The sequence below is a fragment of the Tinamus guttatus genome, unplaced genomic scaffold, assembly GCF_059628265.1.
Source record: "Tinamus guttatus ecotype Peru unplaced genomic scaffold, ASM5962826v1 Tinamus_guttatus_pri_ptg000297l, whole genome shotgun sequence".
NCBI classification, from domain to species: Eukaryota; Metazoa; Chordata; class Aves; order Tinamiformes; family Tinamidae; genus Tinamus; species Tinamus guttatus.
Window position 1 is genome coordinate 3,668,778 of NW_028288831.1, and position 15,336 is coordinate 3,684,113.

General features: G+C 51.0%; 1 protein-coding gene across 1 annotated transcript in view; it reads left to right on the forward strand.

The window, feature by feature from the left end:
- Positions 1–15,336, forward strand: part of LOC148594100 (transmembrane protein 203-like) — a 68,863-nt gene continuing 53,527 nt past the window's right edge. The window contains exon 1 of the mRNA XM_088528023.1: positions 1–54. Within this exon, the coding sequence (XP_088384149.1) occupies positions 1–54 (54 nt within the window). The remainder of the gene's footprint in view (positions 55–15,336) is intronic.

Consider the following 15,336-nt stretch of genomic DNA (forward strand, 5'->3'; position numbering starts at 1 on the left):
ATGTATCTGAAATACAACCAGAACTCAAAGAAGGTATTCAGGCTGAAAAAGGATGTAGGTGAAAGCTCTAGAATAAAGAAAATAAGTTTTTATCGTGCTAGATGGCATGAGCATGCCATAGCACTTAGCTATTTTATTTGAAAAAAAATATTATTAAAAAAAAGGTTTAAAAACACATTTAAAAAGCCTGTTATTGTAAGTGCTACCAATAACTGCCAGTCTGAGGACAGAGGTAAGGCTTCTTACTTATGCACTCATCTCCGCATTTGGCTCACTCTTCCTCCTTTTCATCCTCTAATAGGATTTGATACAGCTGCTTTGGAGTCTGCTCATTTCAATGAAACTTAAATTATCTAGAAATGTCACGTAGCCCCACAACACAGCCGCTAAGAGACTCTTACCTGTCACTACAATGAGGAAATTTCTACAGCATGAAGACGTGTAAAAGAAAATACAACAAAGTTTTTTCTCAACTTCCCCAGCAAGAATATTTCCCCAGCAAGAATATTTCCCAGAAGTGTGAAATATTCCCTCATCCCCAAAACTCATTTGTGGGCAGTGACAACTCACTATATTCCACCCCCTGTGCCAGCAGGGAAAAGGGCCTGGACGGGAGGTTACAGGAAGTGCTGTGGCCAGGGGTGAGAGTGATGGAAGAGGGAAAAAAGCTTGGGGAACAGTCCCATCTATGCTGCCCATGAAAATAACACTGATGGGGAGCGGATGGGGAGCAAGGCAAGGACCGTGTTTGCCCACATGCAGTGAGTGCCTCCTCTGGCAGCCAATCTGCATCAAATCATGCAGACGATAAGCAACCAGGGACAGCAGTTGCATGCATGCTGCAATGGATCCTGCAAAATCCTTCTTTGTTCTCCTACTGTTCTCTGAGTCCACATACATTTTACCCTTTGCGTGTAGAATTTTTTCCTAATATCTAACCTGAACCTGTCCTGGCACAACTTGAGGCCAATTCCTCTTCTCCTATTGATAGTTGTTTTGGAGAAGAGACAGACCTCCTGCCTGTCCCGATCCAGTGTCGGGGGAGGTTTCGATAAGATCCCAAGAGTGAGATTTAAGACGCAAATGAGGTCAAATGCCGTACAACCTTGTAAACTTTATTCTCATAAGCGCAATAGGACAGAGAGAAGAAGGAAAAAAGAAAGAAGGATAAGCAAGCAAGCGGAAGAGAGAGATGTAGCAGGATTATAGTTACCACCACCACCAGTCCAGCTAAGTGTCGTTGGCTCTGCTTTGGTGCAGGCACAGGTGCCTCGGTGCTGGTGATGTCCTGCATGCTCCTTGGTGCAGGTGATGTTCCACACACCTCGATGCAGGTGATGTCCCGGGAAAGAAGCTGTGCACCCCAGAAGAAACCACACACATCTGGGAAGAAGCTGCTGCACGCTCCCCCCAGGCAGGGAATACGAAGTGCTTTTATGTCCCTGTACTTGCGGAGTCCGCCTCCCTTCTCTGCCTGCTCTGGTGCTCCTCTTCCCCCAACATGAGTGCCAGCCCTGCTCCATAGACACTGCTGGGCATTGTTTGGGCCTCGTGTTAATCTCACAGTCCTCCCAGAGGTAGGGTGCCAAGGTCAAGAAGTAGGTAATTGTAGGGAGACGAAACACCTGGAGCTGACATCACAGTTTTCCATGAGCCAAGGCCAAGGAGTTATGGCAACAATGTCGAGACAAAAGACAATTCAAAACAGTCTCTTACACTGCCTCACTACAACTTTCTTTCAGGTAGTTGTAGAGCGCAATAAGGTCTCCCTTGAGCCTCCTCCAGACTAACTACTCCCAGTTCCCTCATAAGGTTTGTGCTCCAGCCCCTTCCAACTTTGTTGCCCTTCTTTGCACACACTCCAGTGCATCAATGTCTTTCTTGTAGTGAGAGGCCCAAAACTAAGCACATTATTTGAAGGACAGCCTTACTAGCACCGAGCAGAAGGTACAATCACTCCCTTAGTCCTGCTGACTACATTATTCTTGACACTAGCCAGGATGCTGTTGATCATCTTGACCACCTGGGCACACTGCTGGCTCATGTTCAACAGCCGTCAGACAACACTCCCAGATCCTTGTCTGCTGTGCAGCTCTGCAGCTGCTCTGCCCCAAGCCCGTAGTGTTGCATGGGGTTGTTGTGACCAAATGCAGGACCCAGTACTTGGTCTTGTTGAATCTCCTACAGCTGGCTTCAGCCCATCAATCCAGCCTGTCCAGATCCCTCTCTGTGAGTGAGGAGGAGCTGGGGACCAGCAGTGTCAACTGCCAGCTGTGTGGATCCTGAGAAGGAGGATCAAGCTCCTCCCCTGCTTTGGTGCAAGGCAAAGTTTTGGCAGGGGCAGGGGGACAGACGAGTGTGAGCCACATGGGGCACTGAGGAAGGCTTTGCTGTTGGGGTGACAGAGGAGAAGGGCCTCTGCAACCAGGAGACCCCTGGCTCATGGGAGAGCATGCTGGGGAAGCCATGCTCCCTTGAGGGAGATGGTCCTACTCCCCAAGGCATGCTCCCCGCTTCTGGTACTTTGAGGAGATGTCCCATCAGGAGTCCTTGGGCATGAGACACTGACCTGATGGACCCACTCTCTGACAATGCCAGACCTGCAAGATGTTTTGCATCACCAGGAAGCCAGAGCTGAGAGAGCTCAATGCCAGCCCCTGTAGTAGCAAGTCGTCCCATGGAGTCCAGGGTTTGCAAGGGAGCAGAAAAGTTTGGAACACTCCTTCCTTCCTGGGGCTCTCTTACATCAGGGGAGCTGCTGCACTGTGACCAGTCTGGGAAGGGAAGAAGGATTGATGGTGGGAAAGTAAAGCTGTGATCCTGTCCTGGTTTGGATCTTACGCTCCTCTATCCATGCGGGGTAGCCAGTTGAGAGTCCTCTGCACATTCAGGGAGAAGAAATATGCTAGCAGTTGTCATCTCTTTGCAAGGTGGTGTCATCTCCTGGACGCTCATGGTGAAGAAACGCTATAGCATTTTACCAGGGACAAGCAGCATACCTTAGTCAGTTGCACTAATTGCAAGATGCTAATTACAAAGCTTATGCCCCATAACAATTGTGCCACTTAATGGTGGATGTTGTTAGCACAAAGATCTTGCACTGGTGAATAAAGTTTATTGGTTGACCCCCTATGGATTATTTTACTGTCTCCCTTAACAAGCTAGCAGGACACCGTGTCATTGTGGGCATCAGGTTCTACCTTCTCATGTTGTCTGTGGAACAGCTGGGATCTTGAAAAATAAGTCAAGACCCATCTTTAGAGCTATGGGGAGAGGAGAAATACCATCTGTAAGAGCATGAGGTCAAGGATTGACAGCAGGCAATAATGTTACACTAACCCTAAAATGATTGCTCTCTGACCTAGTGAAAGACAAATTCAAAGGAGAAAGGCTTAAAACTACGCAAGGCGTTTGTTACAATGACAACACAAAAGAAAGTTGGTGGGGATTGCACAGGTGAGGGACACTCAAATAATACCTTTATGCCATTCTCTTGTCATTCCTAAAGCCTTGAATGAAAATAGGTGGCTATCTATAGTTGCAAGAGACAGCTTGCACTGGACACTTAACGAAATTAGTAAATGTTGCACCTACTGGCTATCCAATCAAGGATGGACCTGCCCTACCATGCCTAGTGCTTCAAAATTATGCAGTGTGAAACATTTCTATGGTACCTGCATCGGGCAGAGCACTTGTGATAATAAGACATGCGTGATTTTGGATGCGTGTGTGTATCTGCCCTCAATGCTATTCTTTTTGAAAATGGTGTTAATCTGGACCTGGCAACCTTTCCCACTGCAATGGGACATCTGTTTTTGACCAAATTACCAAGCAGATTTAGTAGCTAGCTGCTCATATGACTGAACAAAAACTGTCTTTCTTTGCACCATTTAATACTTCCATGCAGAACAGTCAGAGCAACATTCCATGAACTAGACAACTTTCTCAGCTAATTCTCAGATTGCTTCAAGGCTTAATGGAGAATCTGCATTTGCCCAGGTTGTGCCACTCTCTTAAAGCTTTGGGTGAAAAGAAGCTCAAAATGAGACTGCCCTAGTTACCCTGAGGATTTGATTCATTCATAGGAGAATGTACTGAGGGCCAGCAACTTGATCTCGATGATACTGATCTCGATGATACTGTATTAAGAAGCATTTCAGTACAGAAGAGCTCTTGGGAGAGTCTTCAAACAAGACCAGAAAGAGCAAGGAAGATTTGAGAGTGTGGAAGAACTATGTGCCATCGGTGCCAACGCTGTTAACTACTAAGAGAATTTGGCATTAAGCTTCTGAAAGGGGCTAATGTACAATGAAGTGTAACATTCTGTGACCGAACACAAGTGCTCCCCAACCTGGGCGCATGCATTCCACTGAGGTGCCTAAACAAGGAATCCGAGAGTGACTCTCCAGCCCGCTCCTCCTGCAGACACACACGCTCATCCTTCCCACAGCTGTCGGAGCATCTCCTTCTGCTCCTGCTGACCTGCCTGTCCCCAGGAGAACATCGAGACAGGTGCGCCCTGGCTTGATGACCATCGCCTAAAGCAACAGGTGACTGGTGACAAGCTGGTTGTCCACCTCAGTTCAGGGAGCAGGAATAATGCTGATTTTTGCAACACTGTCTCTGTCAGGGGATTAAGGTCCCAGCTGCCAGGCCTATATTCCCTCACTTCCAACATACTGTCAGACTAGCGAGGAACCACCACTCTCTGCATCGTATTGTCAAAACATGCAACTTCTATGGTGCTGCTCCATGCCCAGAGAACTCTTTCCCCTTCTCCCCTGGCAAAGATGATGTGCCTCCCAAGCATCGAGTGCAGGTGCATCCCACTCTCCCTGAACCTGGGATAGCCAAAAGCTTTGTGCCAGCGGCAGAGCTGTAGCCCCTCTGGCGACCTGCAAGCTCTGCCTCTTTATGGGACCAGCACACCATGACCCTGATCCCAGCCATCCAGCCGCACCCCAGCAGCTCACTACTCACTGCCCCCAGGTTGTGGCAGCAGGACCTTCAAGGCTACAGCCAGATATATGGTCAGGAGGAAAAGCATCCTCTGGTCAGCACCACCAGGAGCTCCATCCTTCTCCTCCCATCTCTCCAAGGGGGCAATGCAGGGGACACCTAGGCAAAGTCAGGCCACCCGCCTAGGGCTGGAGGTGGAGGGTTACGCAGTAGAGAAAAAAAGGCAATGGCAGCAACAGATATCTCAGGGCATTGTGGACATCTCCCCTGCCACCCCATATCTGCAGAATGTTATGGACAGAACACTTTTGTCAGTGCAATCACCCCTTGCTTCACAAAATGGGCCTTCTGTGTTTCATGTAGGCAGGAAGTCAGCATGGCCATCTGGCTGACTCCATGGAGAGGCAGGGGGCTGGGACACGCTTACGAGTCTGGAGACCTAACACGCAGGAGCCACTTTGCTGACTAGGTGAGAGCCACCTTCCTCCTCATCTGGCCCAGCATTTCTGCCCTGAACACAGAAAGCTGGAAGGCCACAGCTTTGGTGGACTAAGGGCACTTTTCCACTCTCACCAAAATAGGCCTGACTAGCTGTACTGCCAGGCAAGGTGTGGTGGGGAAAGGCTGCCACTGCCGAAGCTGAGTGGAAATGCAAGCTTGCTTCACGGGGCCAGACTTGTGGCAGGATGGCTCGAGTTGGCAGCACAGGCAGCACAAAGAGGTTTGCCTGTCCAGCTCCGTGCCCACGATACCTTCTCCCCTCTCTGGCCAGGGAGCTGTGGATGAATGCGGCTGATGAATGTTCCCGGATGTTTGATCATGTAGTCACAGTGATCAGCTGCGGTTACAAACACTGGGAGATTGCCACCATCTGTCTTCATCAATGTGGGCATGGTGGTAAGCGGTGTCTCTGGGCAGAGCCTGCACACACTGGGCTCACTATCCCATGGGCAGGGGGCAGACTGCAGCTCAGTGGGGCTGGGCTCCTGTCCCACAGGAGCTGCATTCCCCTCAGTCACCCAAACCTGGGTTCATTTCCGCCAGAGGGTCATGTCTGATGGCCAACTGTTCATAACCATTTGCAAGTCATGCAGCCCTTGGGCCCATTCTCCACTCAAACGTTTCACAAATGTCTCAAACTGAGACTCTGCAGGAGGTTCAGAGGATTCAGGGAGTGCTGTTGGCTCTGATAATCAGTCAGTCTGCAACTGGGTGTGTTTCAGCTGCTGAACTGCATGGACTTTGAGCAGGAGATTGATGAGGATGTCCTGGGTTTCCTGCAATTGCATCTGCACAACTAGAGGTTGGTGATGCACAAGATGGTGATCACAGGCCTCATCACAGCCCTTCCTCGCACACTCACCTCAACAAGTTGCACATCTTGGGGCATCTCGTGGTCATTTTGTGCTGGTGGTGGATCTGGCCCACAGCGCATTGGGGCAAAAGAAGAGGGACAACCAATCATCCACCACTCTGACCCCTTTGTTCCCCGTGGCTTGTGGCATCCACTGCTGAGCTGCTCCCATCTTCCTTCCAGCCATCTCAAGCTGTTGGAATTCGATATACTGCGAGGAGGAAACTAGGCAAAAAGTAGGATTGCAACCCTGGATTTCAAGAGAAATAACTTTAACCTCTTCAGGGACCTACTTGAAGGAGTCCCCTGGTCCAGGGCCCTAGAAGGAAAGGGAGTCCAGGATAGTTGGCTAATATTCAAGCACTACTTTGTCCAAGCTCAGGATTGGTGCATTCCTACAAGAAAGAAGTGATGCGAGGCGGGCAGGAGACCTGTGACCTGTGTGGATTGGAAGGAACTTGTGGTAAAATTTAAGCAGAAAAAGAAAGAAAACATCATGTGGAAGAAGAGTCAGACCATTTGAGAGGAATAAAGGCACACTGTCAGAGAATGCAGGGATGCATCAAGGAAGGACAAGGCTTGTTTGGAATTAAACTTAGCAAGAACAATAGGGGAAAAAAGGAAGGGCTTCTAGAAATACACCAGCAGCAAGAAGAAGACGTGGGAAAATGCAAGAGCAAGCATGACAAAGATCACAGTGCATTCATGCCCACTGACATTACAAAACCAATACATGGACAACAGAGGAACCCCTGCATACACGCGGGCTATACTATTCCATCTCCCGAGTAAATAGGAATGGCTGAATACTTCATCCCAGAAGATTCTGTTGACTTCATCAACAGAAGAGCATGGAACGCAGGGCAGAGAGTGTACTTAAAGCTTCTAAAGAGAAAGCATGATGAAGGCATTTTCCTTTTTCTTCCTTTTCTTTTTTTTTCTTTTTTTTGTTCTTTGTTTTGCGGAGGGATGGGCAGGACGCGTAGCTTGTGCGTTATGTTTTCCCTGCCACAGTGCAGAGAAAGCCCTCCTGCTGCAGCCACAATCCCTCAACCAGTGGCTAAGACTAGACTGAGGGCAGCCCTGCTACTTCATCACTCGCAGCCCAGCTTCCCGAGGCCTTGCGAGGCATTGCAAGTGAGGCCTAGTCATGCTCACATCATGAAAGCAAAAAACAACAAGCAGAATTTTGCTTGGTTTACTTTTAGTTTGGTGGCATCTGCTGAGACTGCAAAAACACCATGGCTTGTTCCTGAGCACTGGAGGCGGGGGGGATTGTGTCTAGGGCTTTTCCAAGCCGTGTCTTTGCACAGAGCCATCTTAGAATGTCTTCTTTCGAAATGCAGAGCTCAAGGCCTTTAAAGAGAAAGAGAGCCCTGCAAGAGGACCCAAAACACGTCAGTGTCCACGAACGGGGTGCTCATTCTCCCAAGAGGAGGTGCTCTCACAACCTGCAAAGCAGCAAACAAAACTGCCCTCAGCAGCACTACTGCAATGGGAAGAGCTGCACATCCCGCCGTAGTGACAGAAACTACACAGAGAAGGACAGAAGCTCCGGGAAACGTCCTCGCTACCCATCCCAAAGCAGAGGACAAACAGAGCAAGGCAGGTCACACGTGCGTTCTTGCAAAAGCAGCTGGCTCCACCTGCCATCCGTGTCCAGAGGGCAACATGGGCATCGCTTCAGCAGCCACCGAGCAGATTCTTGGCTCTATTCAGGACTGGAGCAGCCCTCTGGAAAATGCTCTCCTCCAAGACAAGCACCTGCAGCCGTGCCCCTTCCTTCTGCTCTTGAGGGCTCCTCCCAGAAAACTCAAGAGCCGAGAAGCAGAAAAAGAAGACATCCCCATGCAGAAGGGGAAGCTGAGAACGAAATGCAAAGGAAACGGAGAAAGAGTGAAAAAGGACATTTCATCACTTTGTACTTCTTTCTCCTCTGCCTCTTCCTCTTCTCTGTCCTCTTGGCCTTAAGGAGCACTCAGTAGTTCAGATCCCTTGGGTAGGTGGATGAAATAAAGGCAGGAAAGCAACTGCTGAGTTGTGTGTGATCTTTGGGACTCTTCACAGTATGAAATCTCACCGTGAAAAGAAGCGGCGTTTCTTTCCCACATCTTTTCCCTCTGGCGCGTGTTGTTAAAGGTGCCAGAAATATCAAGGGGTGGCAAAGATGCTGCTGGTGCGCAGGGCCTGGTGGTGGCAAAGGCCCAAATGGGGCACCAGGCAGGAGTGCGAGAAGCAAGTCTTTCTGCACCTCGGGCAGCTCAAGCGTCAGCCCTCCTCATGAGAAGCTGGGAGTGTTTCCCTGCGACGAGGTGGCAGAAGCAAGGAAAAGGAAACCTCTAGTATCTAGTGTAAGGTCAAGGTCAAGGTCAAGGGAAATGCAAAGAGGCCCAGCAGGAGGATGATGGGGGCTTTGCAGCTGCAGGGCCACTCATACACTCGTGCTCCTGACAACACAGCCACGTGAGGCCATGGTGGCCAACGCAGAGGTGGCAGACACACCAAACTGGATAAGGGATGCAGCAAAGCAGGGCTCAGCACACACAGAGGCCACGTGCCACGAGCTCACGATGGGGCATGGTGGCAGGCCGACCGAGCCTTCCCTTCACCCACACCCCAAGGCGCTGCTCTCACCCCAGCCCTCACTCTTATCCCTCACTCCAATTCTCTGCCACGCCATGCTCACCCTGAGCCCTAACTCGAGCCCCAGAACCTAGCCCATGCCCTCACCACTTCAAAGGAACCCTGAGCAGGGCTCCAAACACTTCCTTCCCCCAAGCCTTCCGCAATCCCTACCCTGAAACGACAAGCACTAAAACCTTAGCCCATGACCAAAACACTGGCTCCTAACTGGAAACATGAAGGGCAAGCCTAAACGTGCCCCGTCTTCCCACAAAGACCCGCACAGGAGCCCCTGCACACACGCGGGCTCTACTACGCCGTCTCCGCAGTTACTGGCAATGACTACAGACTTCCTCCAAACAGAAGTTACCGCCACATGCTCAGCACGATACAGGGGGATGCTGGTGGGAGAGGGTCTCCGAGAGCTCTTAAACTTGCACAGAGCTCCAGCAAATTCAAGCAGTGTCATCCCACCAGGAATCTGCTTACATCTCTCTCGTGGAGAGAGTGCAGATTATGGCCCCCACTGCTACTCTCAGGAGGGGCTAACATGCTCAGCTGCCGGAGGGAGAGTTGGACATGTGTGCATAGCCTAAGAAGCCTGTGATAGGACTATGAACAAGGCATCTTTGCTTTAAGCCATCTCCTTCCTCTTCCCTTCCCTCTTCTCTCTCTCTCTCCCTCTCTCTTCCTCTCCCCCTTCCTCTGCCCCTCCCTCTTTGGCTGCCTCAGAATGAAATGCTGGATGGCTTCAGAAGCGTTGCTTTGCACTTCCGGAGGCACAATCCCCTGCCCTCCGAGCAGCTCAGAGAGCCAAGCTCAAACTGCAGGACCCGTCAGTGTAATCGTGGACAACACCTGATGCACTTTGAAAAGACGCATCCAGCCAACAATGCTTTGCACACCCTCATGTGCTAATGGCAGAGCACAGAACTTGCCAAGCAAATTTAGCCAAGCATACCCCACTGAGTAGCTAAGATCGGGTGCTCTTGTCTAGTTCACTGCACACTCTACTGTGGGTCAATTGGATGGCACTAAGTTTGCCGCTAAGGGGGCAAAAGGAGGGAGCGGCCCTGTCCTTGGCAGAGCCTTCAGCAGGGAGCAAGTCAGAGCACGCTGGCACTGCTCATGCACGGGCCCTACAGCTAAAGCATAGCGGCCTCAGGTTTCTCTGCTCATTCGTGGACACACGTCAACTGGTGCAGAGACTCCCAGAATGACCTAAAAGTTTCTTGGCCTTCCAAGGTCTTCACACAGTCTTGCTCGGAATGGCTGCCGAAGGGCTCTTTCCCTGGTGCCAGTACTGCAACATGAGCTGACTGCTTTCCCTCCACACCTAGAGAGAAAGCCTGGAAAAGGGCCCTGGGGCCTCTAGGAGCGCGGCGTTGTGCTCTACAAGGCCGTGGGAGAGTGTGGCGCAAACCACAAGAGGGAAAGAGACACCTCGCACCAAGGAGAATAGGCCATGTCAAAGTGCCCATGAGGGATGGTGACAAGCGCGTGCCTTCTTCCCTTCCTGAGTGTATTCTGCCTGAGAAGCAGGTGTGAGAGCTGTGCTGGCGGAAGCACCGTCCCCGCTCCTGCCCCCACCTTGAGTGGGGCAGCGCAGCGGCCACAGGCTCTGCACAGCGCCCTGCGCTCCCCGGCGTCAGCTGAGCGCGTCTCTGCCGTGACCCTGCCTCATAAAGGATGTGCCCACTCAGCTGCCACGAGCCCCGCCTTGGCCGCGCTGCCCTCCCTCACACTGGCCCGCACGGCTGGGGTCACTCGGCGGCACAGAGGCTGCTGGCGCAAGAGCTGCTTGCGCGCTCTCTGCCCCGGCGCTCGCGAGCACGCTGCTGAAAGGGAGCGTGAGCTGAGCAAGCCCTTGGAAGAACTGGGCTCCTTCCTTTTCCAGTCAGAACTGGACGGTGTAGAGATGGACTCCCGCTCTGCAGGCTGCCATGCGGTACCGCCTGCAAGAGATGGCCGACAAAGGAGCTACTCCTGTGAGTAAAGGCTTCAAGAGAAAGGGTTAATCTTGTGACTCCCCGGGGCCCACAAGTCATTGTCGCCCATGAGAAAGAGACGTGAATAAGCTCTTGAGTGGCCAGCCAATGGGAGCGGCAGCCCTGCATGGGCTGTCTCTGCTAGGTGCTTGTGTTCTCCACGCAGCTGCTTCTGGTGCTGGGGGCTGCTCTCCAGAACGCCGGCTTGGAAACCTGCCTTCCTAGAACAAAGGCAGGCAGTCTCTTTGACAATGTGCTTTCCTTGCAGCCACTGCTGAGGGAATGGCTCCACCAGGAAGGATGTCTTTGCCAGCCAAGAAGATTCCTGTGTCTTGGCAGCAGAGGCAAAGCGTTGGAGCTGGACTCCACAACCTGGGAAATACGTGTTTCCTCAACGCGGTTCTGCAGTGTTTGACCTACACTCCCCCTCTGGCTAATTACATGCTTTCCAGAGAGCACAGCCAGTCGTGTGAGTACTTGGGAAGCCTTTCCTCGCAACCTCCTGGACAACTCTGCTCCTGCTGAAAGACCAAGAATGCCTCTGGGAAGCAAACTCTGACTTTGCCCTATTTTGCCTGATGGGGCTGGCGTTCAACAGCGCGTGCACGGCAGGCTCAGGAGAGCTGCTGCAGTACTCGCCTTCATTTAACTCCCTGTGCCCAAATGCCAAGGAGGCATTCTTTCCTCCCTCCAGTGAATGCGGAAGGGTTTAGGGAAGCAAAGCACTCCAGGACTATTTGGCCTGGAGTTACTTACGCGTTCGTAGAAAGAAGCTAAAATTTTGCAGGAGGCTGTCACAGGTTCTCAGCGTTCTGTCACAGCTGGCTTTCCCTAATGCACGACCACTGTGACAGCAGATGCGGTTGCACTGCAAGAGGAGGAAAGCTACCAAAGAGCACTGTGAAAGCACTCTCAGTTGGTGTGCCTATTCCTGTGCACTTCCCTGCCCTTGCAAAGGATGTCTTGCCAATAGTCCTTTAGGTGTTTCCTCAGAAAATGCATGCTACTGCAGACTTCCTGCTTAATGCTTATGCACACAGACTGGCCTCTTGGCCCTTTTGGAGAGGAGAGCGTGGTACGCAGGGCAGAGAGTGCGCTTGAAGCTGCAAGGTTGTTGTTGCTTAAGGTTGTCTCTAGCAACGTCGCTAGCTTTCACTAAAGCCAGGGGGTTACTTCCTTGACGCTCAACAGGTTGTGAGCAAGGTTCCTGCATGCTGTGTACCATGGAAACACACATCAACCAGGTCCTGTTCAGCTCTGACAAGGCCATCGAGCCTCTGGCAGTCCTCAATGACCTTCGGCGTAAGTCTTTTCACATGGCTTTCTCTGTAGAAAGGCCTAAATTTTGAGAGGGCTGTTTCATGGGTGCAATGGGTACGGAGAGTTTTTTGTTTGTTTGTTTGTTTTTTGTGAGGGAAGGGAGGTTTTAGCAAACTACATCTTCTTCTGTCCCTTTCTATGAGATAAGCCTTGTATAACCCTTTTATTCACTAGGAAGAGGTGAGCGTTTCTGCTTCGGCAGACAGGAAGATGCTCACGAATTCCTACGTTACATCGTGGCTGCTATGCACGTTGATTATTTGAACGGATGCACCGAGTAAGCAGAACCAACTTATCCTTTAAGTGTTCTCTAGGACTTTAGGACCCTTCATTTGCTACCCTGCGTTGCCCAGGGTTTTCACCGAAAAGAAAAGCTCTTTGACTCTCTGCTTGGGCTCTTGGGAGTGACAATGATAACATTTTGTTTCCAGCTTGGACACCTTGTTGCAAGGCACCACGGTCATCCGTGAAATATTTGGAGGATTCCTAACATCCAGAGGTACTTTTTACGACTCTTAGTGCCCTCAGAAGTGTGCCTTTGTGCCTGTTTGTTGCAAAGAGCTTCCCTCAAGTACTGGCTCTCAGTAATGAAGATGGAGCAAGTGAGTGTCCTTCGTGTTTTGTGAAGTGTTTCTGTTTGCATTGCAGTAACGTGTCTGAGCTGCCAAGCCGTTTCAGAGTCCTCTGAGGCGTTCCTCGACATCGCTTTGGAGATAAAGGTAAGCGGTTGTGGAATTCTGGCCGACGATGTCTTTGAAGGTGCTGAGATTTTGAGCTTGGCTCTCCCCTTTTGTGACTTTCTCACCTCGTCAGACTTCCCTTAGGAAGACCTCACTGGTCACAGCAAAATCGTGGGGTGATGGATGGCTGGGGGCTCTGCACACATGCTCATCCTGCCAGGCTTCCTCAGTACTGCCTCTGTACACTGCCAGTTGCTATACGATGGCTTTACTAGTGGTTTGCTTTGGTTTGGGTTTGGGTTTTTTTCTTTTCTTTTCTTTTTGTCCTTTCTTACTCCTGCAAAGCTAACTTCATTGTGTGCCACCACAGACAGGTAGCTCTTGGTAGCCCAGTACTTTGAGACAACCTTTCCAACAAGGCTTTCTAGCCTGATAAGGCTCTTCAAGACGCTCAAGCACAGTCAGTGTTCAGCACACTCTCCTTCAGCTCCCCTCTCCCTAGTGTTCACTGCTTCACAGGAGGATTCCCAGGTGTTAACGAGGGAGGCCCCGCGGCAAGAGGGGAGTCACGGGCTGGGATCCAGATTCCGGGATCTCAGTGCCCTACTTTCTTCCTCATGCAGGCAGCCTCCTCTGTCCCCAGCGCTCTCAAAGAATTTGTGAGAGCGGAGCTGCTGGAAGGTGAAAATTGCTACCAATGCAGCAAGTAAGATTCTGCCTAATGCCATCCAAATGGGAGCTTCATCCTGGCCGAACCTGTGGCCTATCTCAAAGCACAAGTTCTCCTTTGACTTACTGCACAAAGAAGAGCATGAGAGGCAGCTTTTGGCTGTGCAGCTCACAGCCTGAACTCACCCGAAGCTTGCAAAGCGTCCACTTGCTTCTCAAAGCGGAACCTTTCCCATTCTCTGCAACTAGCTGGCAGTCTTGGCCAAGGAGCGCACACGCTGGCCTATGGGAGTATTTTCTTCCGCTTGCTGTCTTCCTGGGGGCGCTCGTCCTTGCTAACTGGGAAATTGTGCACCAACCTACTCCTACAGCCAGGAGTTCAAAGCTGCCTCCTCTGGGTAGCAGTGAGCTCAAGCGGGAAAGAGCTGAGCACAAGCACGTGGGGTGGGAGGCCACCACAGCTTCCGAAAGGTGCTAGAGTTCCCAAGTGAAGGGCCTAGAGTATCCAAGTGCACAAGCTCTGCGGCCTCGCTCGCACAACATCTTGTGCAGTTCCTCAGTTGTGAAAACTGCAGCTAGCTGCTCTCTCAGTGAGTTGAATCGATTGCCTGTACTTTGCAGGTGTGAAAAGATCGGTGCTGCATCCAAGAGCCTTACAATACAAGACTCACCCAGCGTCCTGACCATCGCCTTGAAAAGATTTGGCGATTTCACTGGTGAAAAGATTAGCAAGGTATGTGTGCGGCTGTAATGCCTTCTCGGGCAGGGAGATTTCCCCGCGGCAGAAGACTCCTTCAAAAGTTCTTAATGTCTGCCAGCTGCAACTGCAGCCCTGGAGGATGCCTAGGAAAAATCAGTGAGACTAGTAGGTCTCGCTCTCTCTTGCAGTAAGAGCAAAGTTCCCATGGGATGAGAAACATATGCTCTGCTCTTAAGGAACTGATTTTGCAGGGAGCCGTTCTCTGCAACTGAAATGATTAAAATGCAGTCTGGGGGAAGAACACTCCCTGAGGAAGCAGAGGACGTGTCTGTCACAAAATGTGCAGTCCATGTTCTTAGAAGGGTTTTCCTGCGCCTCTTTCATGAAGGCTTCCCAGAGGGGTTTTCAATCTTCTTGCTCTGCCTTCAGGATGTGGCCTACCCTGAGTATTTGAACCTTCGACCGTACATGTCCCAGTCCTCTGGAGAACGGGTCCTCTATGCCTTATACGCGGTCCTGGTGCATAGAGGGCTGAGCGGTCGTGCAGGGCACTACGTCTGCTTCACCAAGGTAAGCATCAGCTTCATTTGTGGCGGGGCAAAATCTGTGCTGGTGAAGAGAAGCTTGCCCCTGCCTGTGGCTGGCAAGCACCGCTTTTAAGGGGAAAGGACTTGTTACGGGTGTCCTGGTGACGAGTCTTGGAGCATCCTTTGCCTGCTAGCGTTCTCTGGCCGTTTTCCTGAAGAAAGCATGCGGTTGCTCTAAAGGCATCTCTGCCTTTATTTGCAGGCCAGTAATGGACGGTGGTATCAGATGAACGACGACTCGGTAGTCGCCTGTGACATCAAAACCGTCCTCAAACAGCAGGCATATATACTTTTTTATGTCAGGTAAGAGCAAGTGTATTGCAGGGCCTTCAGGGTACATTTGCTTTTGGCACTACTCAAACATCTCTTCTTATCCTCGTCCTGCTCTGTGTTTTATTCTCTGTCCTGACGGGAAGAGGCTATTGGTAGAATTAAACTCTATCCAGTCTGCAATTCC